General features: G+C 42.7%; 1 protein-coding gene across 2 annotated transcripts; it reads left to right on the top strand.

The window, feature by feature from the left end:
* The first annotated feature begins 4,002 nt into the window (after positions 1-4,002).
* On the top strand, positions 4,003-7,011 carry c19h1orf216 (chromosome 19 C1orf216 homolog). Of its 2 annotated transcripts, none has more exons than XM_085396217.1 (2): positions 4,003-4,130; positions 5,493-7,011. In XM_085396217.1, exons 1-2 carry the CDS (start codon positions 4,126-4,128, stop codon positions 6,562-6,564), a joined length of 1,077 nt encoding a protein of 358 aa, XP_085252343.1. In that variant the 5' UTR covers positions 4,003-4,125; the 3' UTR covers positions 6,565-7,011. The 2 variants fall into 2 exon arrangements, with proteins under 2 accessions (XP_085252343.1, XP_085252342.1); XM_085396216.1 differs by lacking the exon at positions 4,003-4,130 and adding an exon at positions 4,137-4,435.
* Positions 7,012-10,296: the final 3,285 nt, after the last annotated feature.

Genomic DNA, 10,296 nt, shown 5'->3' with positions numbered 1-10,296 from the left:
TGGATTAGTGGTTCAATTTAGCACGTCTTGGGTGATTTGGCTGATTTTAAAGAGTGCTGGCTGTGAGCTGGAGGTCCAGCGAGCTTCTCTTTGCAGATTCTCTTTGCATCTCAGGACCAGGGATCTGACAGCGTAGCCCATGGGTGCTGCCGGCTGCCCTCGGCCACTGTCACAGCCGAGACTGGTGCCGGAGCAGATGTGGAGCTGAACTGAGGGAAGTGGGTCATGGTGCTGCAGGCTGTGTACAATTCAAACAAGGCCTTATTATGCACAAGGTAAGTCACGCTCCTTTTTTACTCTTTTCGTGTGTTTGTCTGTGTGTGTGTGTGTGTCAAATGAAGGCATGGCTGCTGTGTTAACATTACAATAATCTTTCTTCCCCCAGGAGGCCTCGCAGACGACCCTCAGTCAGCCGAGTTCAGTCTATCGCTCTTTCCATCAGTGTCCTCTGCAGTTGTCTTTTGTAACTTGGGTTTTTTCTTTCTTTTCGAGAGAGGGGAGATGGAAAAAGAGATGATTTTGCGTGTGACGAGGCCTTGGGCACACGGCTGTGTTTGATGTATTTTTTATGTGCTTAGGCTACTGGTGAACGATGGGGAGGGCGAGGGATGGGGAAGGAGTGAGAGAGGATGCCTGAAGCTGATGCAGTTGAATGGGAATGTTGTTGAAGGAGAAAAGGGAGGGAGGAAAGAGATAGAAGTGTGTGTGCGTGCGTGCGTGCGTGCGTGCGTGCGTGCGTGCGTGCGTGCGTGCGTGTGTGTGTGTGTGTGTAGGGGAGGGAGGGAGGTTGAGTTTTTTTTATTTTATTTCTGCCGGCAGCAACATTATGTCAGGGGGATGAGTGCAGGGAGGAGAGAGACAGCGAACACTTGTTAAGTCTGTCTGATGTAGCCTCTCTATACCAGACACACACCTCCAGAAAACACACTTACACACACACACACACATATTCAGACACACAGAAACCACTGCCATGCCCCTCTGATCTGACAGTTCCAAAAACATTCAGTCACCAGCTTGGAGAAAATATCACATTGCAACAAATCCTGCAGTCCTCCCTTTTGTGAGGACCGGGGGTATGATGCCGCCTGTCGGTGTTGCATTCTCCGTAACATTTTGCCTTAAACACACCTGAGACTGTAAATGATGAAGTGTGTTGTCCTAAGACTAAAACATCCCCTGTTAGCTTTATATAATATGCACTCTTATCAGCCCTGATGATGACGGTGTGTTCGGTGACTAACTGGAGGATTTGGGATTTACTGACGTGATTCTACTTACCTTAAATTCGCTTGAGTGATTTCCTCCATTTCCCAGAAAGTATTTTAACAACCACCAGAAGATGGGCATGGCTTTTTTCTTGTTGAATCCAACAAAAGGGAGATAAACTGATTATACAGTTATCACAGTGAAAGCATCACATGATGATTTGTGTGTGTTTTTGGTGAATTTAAATTCCCCAAAGCCACGCAGGGAAAAAAGTTGTGATTGTGTTGATATGCACGGTCACAAGTAAAAGTAATTAGCACTAAAATATACTCAATAAATCAGCTTCGTCATAGTATATTCAAGATAATTGTGATTTATGCACATTATTGTTGTTGCAGTGGGTGGTTTTGGTGTAGCTGATTACATCATATTGACACTCATCTGGGGAAAACCAACCACAGCATATCAGCACATATACCTCATACCAGCTGTCAAACACGGTGGAGGAGGGATGATGATTTAGACTCGTTTTAAAGCCACAGATTTGGGCACTTTGGACTCATGATGAACTCCTCTGTATACTAGAGTATTCTAGGCTCCAGCGTGTCTGCCAGTAAAAGCTAAACCCAAACTGGGTCGTGCAACAGGACAATGACACCAAGCAGAGCAGCAAACCTACAACAGAATGGCTGAAAAAGAAGAATCAAAGAGTTGCTATAATCCAGGTAAAGTCCAGACCTCAACCCAGTTGCCGTGTGGCAGGCCCTTAAGAAAACTATGCATAAATCAATTCCAAAAAACTTCAATAAACTGAAAAAGAGTAGTCCAAAAAGTGTTTTTTCAGATGGTGAAAGGTCAGCCCTGCAGGTCAGTTTAGCACCCAGACTCTTCTACTACAAAGTCCTGCTGTTGTAATAGCCATAGGTCTTGCATATTTTGCTGAAATATGCAAGACCTTCCCTGGAAATGTCATCTAATGGAAGTATGTGAGATGTATATGTGATGATGTCTTTCCAGATGTACAAGCTGCCAATTCCAATAGGCGCTAATACCATCAGAGATGCAGGCTGTTGAACTAAGCACCGATAAAAAGCCAGATAGTCCCTCTCATCTGTAGTCCAGAGGATGCAGGGTCCATTGTATTTTCAAAAACAGTGTCAAATATTACAATTATACTGTTTTGAGATTCCCACATGACCCTTCAAAGGATAGCAGCAAGTGCCTGAGTCTGTGGGAAGCTGAGTAAATGTGTTGGTGACAGAGTTCTCATGACGTTATCAAGGTTCCCCTTGACTTCTGTTACCACAAACTTCTTCGTTTCCCTTAAAATGAATCTAAAATCTATCTCAGTAGATATCATATCGTTATATCTGACAGAGAACAGAATGTGTGCACAAACATTTAAACAAAAGTATAAAATTTTCATTTTTGTGTGTTTTATGCATTTCTGGCAACGCATCAGGGAAAAAAGAATAACATTTATGGTAATTTTAATGCTGTCCGATGTCAAAAGAGGTAAAAATGTGACCTTAACGCTGTGCAAAGGTTATGTATGAGTGCAATTTTGGTGTCAGTCACTGATCCAGTTTGCATCTGTCCTGCAAAACAAGACAATATGGAAACTTAGAACATCCAGCATGTGGAGAACTGACTTTTTAAAGTTTGGTATGAGACACAGATTTGTCACGGGGAGAGATTAAATGTATTTGCAAGACTTAATGAATACATAACTGTTATACCGTGAAATTCCACCAGGCCTACAACTGTAAATTACATCAATGTTAAGCTTTTTACACACTTTATTGTTTTTGTGGTTTTAATTTTGACTGAATAAAACTGTCCCTTTCTCATATACTAAAAAACTAAATATAAAACAGTGAAAGAGAGTTAGATGTTCTCTAACAATTAAAACCCCCATATCTCTTATTTTATATCTCACATATGCATAGCTATATATTGTGACTCATGTAGTTATTATGTATTTGCTGGGTGATCTCCCCCACCGCCCCACCCCACCAGCCAACCTGGAAAAAGTAAAGTGACATCATAACATAAGGGAGTTTAAACCATGATCTAAAACAGTTATAGCATGTAGCATAATACTATTTCAGCTGATAGTGCAGTTTGACCAGCTTCACATTGACATGATGTCAACAAAATGTCATTTTAACAAGAGTAAAACCACCCCCTCCAAACTCCAGCTGCAGCCAGATGTAGAAAGAGGGAGTGAATGGCACTACAGTAAAACCGTGTTGGTTATATTAAAGAGATCCTATGGATGGATTATAAACCACTTTTTAAACTTCTACATTGTGTTTATGAATGAGGATTCCCATAAAGGTACCCAAGAATTATTATTCTTTTTTGCCCATTTTGAGATGCTTTTATTTCTTTTTATTTGTTCATTTATTTTACTTGCTGGATTTCCTCTATGGAAATAAGTTTGGTAGCTACCACCCACAGAGTTACAATCCATTGTAATAAAAAGACGCTCGTTTCTGGGAATTCAGACCCATTGTTGAATAAACAACAAACACAACAGGCTTTCTGTCCGCGCACCGATTCATTCTCCACTGTTTCCTTTTTTCTTTTTCAGCCGCAGCCCAGTTTAGGAAATGCTTTTAGTCACCCAGCCTTTTCTTTTTTCTAGAGCTACCGCGTTAGACTGAGAGGAGGAGGAGAGAGGAAGAGGAAGATAAACATCACACAGAGGAGGGTCAGAGGAGGGGAAAAATTGGGAGGGCGCAGTGTCCAGCTTGTCTATCGAGCAACAAACCGGCAAAATAGGTAAGAAAAAACTGGAACCTCGTGCAAATAGATTCACATGTCTGACTTATGCAAGCGGTGAAAGGGAGATGAAGGGCAGGCTCTGAGGTTGTTTTATATGAGAAGGGCTAGAGTGGAGACTGCACAGATATGGGGTGAGCGTTACATAACGCAGCGCAGATTAAATATCCCTGCTTTTTCCTCTACATTTCTGAGTATATTTTTATTATTATTATTGTTTGAGGATGAAACTCTGAGGCGTTTTTGAGCTTTAGCAAAGAGCAGTGCTCGGATGAGGAAGAAGAACTGTCGCGTTTTAGGCTTTATCATCCTGATATTCTCCAATAAGCCGTAAAATGCAGCCACTGGGCGGCATTGGACGCCTTTTTCACGTTTTCTACAGAGCCAGGCGTCCTCATTTCAAGATTATAGGCATCCACCCAGCAGCAGGACTGCTTAGGTATTATTTTCCTTTATTTCCATCGCGCTTACGGCAACAAATATGGTGTTTTTGCACTCAGAGCGAAAAAAATACAAACCACTCGTTATCAACATGAGAATTATTTTATTCTCCCATTTCAAGCGCCAGCACTGCGGCCAAAAACGCGTCGATTTCGGGCGGTTTGTCCCCGTTCCTCTCGCCGTGGTTAGAGCTTCAGCATGCGCGCTCGCGACACCGCCACCATCGCTGTCCTTCAGCACCACGTGAGCGCGCGTGCATAGGAAGAGGAGAGGGGACTGATTGACAGCAGCCTGGAGTCAGGATTAGAGAGATTTCCATTCTGAGGAGACATGTAAATATTTGACGCTAATAGAAATGGAGTGCGCAGACCAGCCTGTAGTTATAGACGTTATAAACAAGGAAAGTGTGTGTGTGTGTGTGTGTGTGTGTGTGTGTGTGTGTGTGTGTGTGTGTGTGTGTGTGTGTGTGTGTGTGTGTGTGTGTGTGTGTTTGGCCCCAGTGGGCTAGGCATTGAATTTTCCTGTTTTTGTTTTTGTTGCTTTAGCTCATGACTGCATTTTAGCTGTTTTGATCTTTTTTAATCCTCCTCCTTTCGCCCATGAAGAACTTTTCTTTGTTGCTTTGTTCTGCTGCCATGTGATGACAGGTTTAAGCAGCTACACACTGTGCAGGCCTGCGACACAGATTTTATTTATTGTTTCACTGTGATTTGGCTTGACTTTCTTTTGTTAGAGCATACTGCACATTTCTCAATGCAACTTCTGATTGATGTTCTGTTTCTTTAACACACTAAGATGTTTTTCTGCAAAGGAAGCCAAAAACCTTAAATGTTATAGACTGAAGCTATAAGCACTAGAAACTTAACTATGGATCTCAAGTAAGTCATGTCAAGTAGATTTTCATCTTCTATCTAAATTTTTGGCTCCAGGAAGTTGGGAAACATTCAAAGTGATGTACACGGTGGGCAAATGTCCAGCGGTGCTGTGTGTAGAGGTTATTTGAAGTAAAGAATGGCACTACCAGTACTTTGATGTTATGTTCTTTGTCATTTCAGTGAGAATCAGTCGAGGCCAGTGATGCTTCATCATCAGGACCAGCCTCTGAACTCAGCCTATGGAAGCTCCAACAGTAGTTCCTCGTTCCAAAACAGGAAGTGCGACAAAGACGGCAACTTCAACTTCCTGCCAAGGAAAGATGATGAGGACTACACGGGCAATGTAGAAAGAGGAGGAGATGAGAACCGAAACCAGGTGCGGCCCCGAAACTTGGGCCCACTTGGGCGTGACCCCCCAAACTCAGGGGTTCTGTCGCCGCGCTCCCGCATGTCCTGCTGGAGCCGCCTTGAGCCTCTGCCTGAAATCGAAGGTGGGGACGATGGTTATGGTAGAGTGCCCCCTGATGGAGCGGAGGAGAGGAGGATGGAGGAAGAGGAGGGAAGGATGATGATGAACCAGGATGATGAGAAGCAAAGAGAGAAGAGGGAGCAGCAGAGGAGGAAGGGCAGCACAGACTTCAGAGGAAGACAGGAAGAGGATTATGATGCACTGCTGGACGACGAATGGGGAGACAGTGACTCCGAGTCGGAGTACAGCTACCGGTCTGGCGGCAGCATGTCTTCCCTCAACATGGAAAGCAGGGGAGAAGGGATGCTCATGGGAGGCCTGGACCGCATCGGTGTCGGGGAACCAAAATCGAGTCATCCGGAAAGTGGCCCAGCAGGAAACAGAGACCCAGCCACGAGACAAAGAAGCTTTAGCCGCAAGTCCCTCCCAGGAAGCAACCTGGGAAATCTGGAGGAAAGAGCGGAAGATCAAGACGATGATGACGATCAGTCCTCCGACTCAGACGGCGAGATGCCAGAGCTGATGGACACCGTATGGACGCTGCGGGACCGTGAGCGCTTCAAGGCTCAGGAAATGGAGAAGCACCAGGTGCAGCTGACCATGTATCGCCGCCTGGCGCTGATTCGCTGGGTCCGCACCCTTCAGGGCCGCGTCCAGGAACAGCAGAACCGCCTTCAGTCCAGCTTTGATGTCATCCTCACTCACAGGAAGGAGTTGCTGCGAATGGGCGCCGCCGCTGCCATAGCCAACACTGCTCCCGCTGCTGCTGTCAGCCAATCGTGAGAGGAAACAAGTGTTTATAAAACTGCACTTTTGCTCATAAATTTCCCCTGGAAAAAGGAAAAAAAATCTCCCATCATCCCGTCAGACATTTTTAAGCTTTATGTTGCTTATTGTTGCTCATCTTCCCCGTTTTCCCATACAGAGCATCAATTACTGTATCAAACTCATCTTTGGGCTGCTGAAGACTGGTTTTAACTTCAGCTTCTACACAAAAACCAAAATGTCACATGACTTAGGATATATTCTCATTAAAGCAATGACTGTATGAACTCTTGAGTGTTGTTATAATATGATGTTTATATCAGAAATGTCCTACATGCTGTTGTTACCTGTCTTGACCTCTGCGTAAAAAAAAATCCCTAAAAGTGTTGGAAAACATCCATGTGTTAGAGATGATTTCTACCAGGAGATGCTGTATATAATTATGATCGATTAAAAGAATAAAGTATCCTTCTATCTAATGTTTTGTGTGGATGTTTTTTTAATTTAACTTTTAAACAGCTTAATCTAGATTGAGCTCATTTCTAATAGACACATCTGAGAGAAAGACTAAGGCTGATAACTCCACTTCAAGAGCACAGAGGCTTCTTTTGATTCCTGAGGAACATTTTAAGAAGCTGGTTTATCAAAGTTCCCTCAGAACAGATATGACTAAAGAAGGCCAGTTTTTATCTTCTGTAGCTGTACTTGCTGTACTTGAAGCCTTGGGCCAATGCCCTTTGAGCTCACAATTGCCTCTTTGTCAGCTGAACAAAGTTGTTTTGTATCTGCTCATCACACGGGGCTGGGAGCGTGTGTTCTGCAGGCAGTGTGATAGCCGTGTGAGGGCTCAAGCCTCAATCTTTACGGGCTGGGCTTCCGCCGCAGGCTTTCCGAGATCATCTCACCTCTTTCTAAGTGCGTGTATGTGTGTGTGTGTGTTCAGAAAGATACCAGCCACGCTGCCACCCTGTAATCTCCGTCCTGGGCGAGTCGATGGGAGTCGCTGGAAGCCCTCGGGGAGCTTCAGTCTGCGCCCCGGGCCGCTGCGGGTCCTATCCGGCCTCGGTGAACAGACGCCGGTCCGGTTGCGCGCAGGAGCCAAACCCCGGGGCAAGTTTGGGATAATCCCCAGCTATGCCTCCAAACCAATTCCAGTTTATTTATTTTTTTCCTAGCTTATCGCTTTTCTTGGACGCGCAGGCACCGCACAGAAAGTCTGAGTCCATTTCCATATTGATCCGCTGTTCGTTGTGTTTGCGAGGCGACAAATCTGAGCGGATAACATGTTTACAGCAGAGCAGTGACTTGTATACAACGTGATACAGAAAACATCCTCAAAAAAGGGACATCTGGGAACAAACGTGCCTTTGATGGGGATTTTGTAAACCGCGGAGACTTGATTTCAAGGTAGTTAGAGGTTATAAATGAAGTGAGACAAAGCTCACGAAGATAAATGAAGCTGCAGGGGCGCGAAGGGGAAAAAAACACGGCTGATCAGTTTTACCTCGGGATAAAGGAGGGTTCCAGTATCTTTAGAGCATATGACAATATTTTAGATGTGTGGTTCAGTATTAAAATATCCGCTGGTGCTAAGCTTATTAACTGTTTCCTCCATTTAAAAAAGAAGGAGGCTTTGTGTAGATTAAATGTAACTAGTGACTTTATTAATGGTTAATAAATGACTTATTATGCTTTTATTAATGCGTTGTAAGCAGTGATTAGCACGAGACAGGTTTATCTTGTCGGCCTATATAACGTTTCAATAACAACTCAAAGACGTTAAGGATTAATACAAACATTATTTAATGACGTCATTTTAACAGTAAGTTAACCAATAAAGATTTGTAAACTGTTTTTAATAGTTAGTGTTAAAATCTATCTATGACTTGTTTTTATTGTTAAACTGCTGAAAATTTGATTTAAAAAAAAAAAACTGCTAAAAAAGTTTGTAACAAATAGACTCACATGTTCTCATTCAGTATTTTTCCAGAAGTTCAGAGGTCAAAGTGTTCAATGAGATCTCCAATGAGACCATTAGAGTGTCCACGGCTGGAGGAGAATAAAGGCCACGAAGGGACCTGGAAAACTCAGTAAATTGTTTATTAGAGACAATGAGGGCTTTATTTTCGAGTTTCCACCGCTGTAAATAGTGGCATCATGCAATATTTCCAGGATAACGACTATTTATATCCGACTTTCATGAAAAACACTATGTAAAGTATGCAGGGTTATTATTATTATTTTTTAACTTACATTCCTTAGACTAAATACGTTCTTCGGCGTGACCGTCGGGGCCCTGCTGCGGGCGCATTGCGCACATCTTCTGCAAACTCGGTAAATCAGTCGGTTACTAAAAATAAAAAATAAATAAGTAAATAAAAAAAAACCCTACAAAAAAACGAAACCCTGGAATGACAGGTATGGCGTTAGATGACTTTTTTTCAGAGCAAAGCTTCCCGGGGAGCAGAGAGGTGCGCACAGCTGGGCCTTGTGGCACATCCCCAAGGCGAGTGGGAGCGCCAAGAGGCTCATCTGCATTTTTCTGTTTTGTAACACACCACTTTTTTTTCAAACAACCAGAGCACCCAAATCCAAATGTTTTAATGTCTGATGGAAGGTTTCAGGGTCTTTGCTTTGCGATATATTTAACCCACAGAGAAAGGGTTGTAACACTTCTCCTTGAAGTTTAAGACGCTTAATCGCGAGTGTTGTTAAAAGAATTATACTGTTTTCTTCTAAATTGTATTTTGGTGGTATCATCATGTATTCTAATAGCAGACATGTGGTTACCTATAAAATACTGACTGTGAAAACAGATTTTTTTAAATGAGCTTTTTTACGCTTACATTTAAAGACGAATGTGCACTAAAAGAAAATCTATCGATTGTTAAAATATATATTTAAAATATCAATTTTGCGGCCTGATTTTCATGCCCTTTGGTGATATATTCTTTCTCGTGTAGATTTTGGTAGCTGTGCATGTTGTGCCATCGATCAGTGGTTGCAAACCTGGAATTAACTGATGTATTTGTTGATACTTGTGTATTTTTTTTTAATCGATGCTTTGCAGAAAACATATCCAAGGTTGCCAGGTTTGCTACACTACCTTGTGACGTTTTTTCCCTTCGAGCAACGGGCACTCAAAGTCTTTATAGCTTCCACAGCGAGATTCTTCACACCTGCATATTTTTTTGTGATGAATCATTTACAGGAAACAGAGCCGCATGTAACCATTCACAAATGTATTAGATTAGCCAACTTCTCAGCACAAAACGCGTTAGAACCTGTTAAAAATAGTATCTAATCATCAAGATGGCGCAGGGACGGAGGAAAACATCCTCCCTACCAGACTATGAAAGAAAATAGAGCTACATATACTGGGGGGGGGGGGGGGGGGATAATTTTTGAAGGTCAGTTTAAAGATGCTCTCTAATGTGATTAACTTCAGCTTTGAGGGAAGATTATTTTAATGAAGTACAGCAGATAAAAGATGTGTGATGATGAGTCATCAGCCAGTATTAGGATAACTGGAACACTACAGACTAAATGTAGGGATAATGTGAGACACATTACTAATAAATGTGCAACTTTACAAACAATCTATGTGGGCTAAATGTTCGACATGTTTTATTGTTGTCTGTGTGTCTTTATATGCTTGTGTGTTCATCGTTTCTATCCTAATAATTGTTAAGACTGTTTTTTCAGGTTCAGCTAAACATCTTTGGGTTTCACTAACGATCTTTCTTGAAG

Source organism: Rhamphochromis longiceps, linkage group LG22 (genome assembly GCF_057381845.1).
Source record: "Rhamphochromis longiceps isolate RC_006_pf linkage group LG22, R_longiceps_female_GT1.1, whole genome shotgun sequence".
Lineage (NCBI taxonomy): Eukaryota > Metazoa > Chordata > Actinopteri > Cichliformes > Cichlidae > Rhamphochromis > Rhamphochromis longiceps.
The sequence above is the reverse complement of the archived record's forward strand: the minus strand, read 5'-3'. Positions and strand labels throughout refer to the sequence as shown.

What these genes read in the sequence shown, in the direction of transcription:
- c19h1orf216 (XM_085396216.1), top strand. Translation starts at nt 4,332, where the DNA reads ATGCAGCCACTGGGCGGCATTGGACGCCTTTTTCACGTTTTCTACAGA. An exon ending in CCAGCAGCAGGACTGCTTAG is followed by an intron (nt 4,436 to 5,492) that starts GTATTATTTTCC and finishes TTGTCATTTCAG; the next exon opens with TGAGAATCAGTCGAGGCCAG.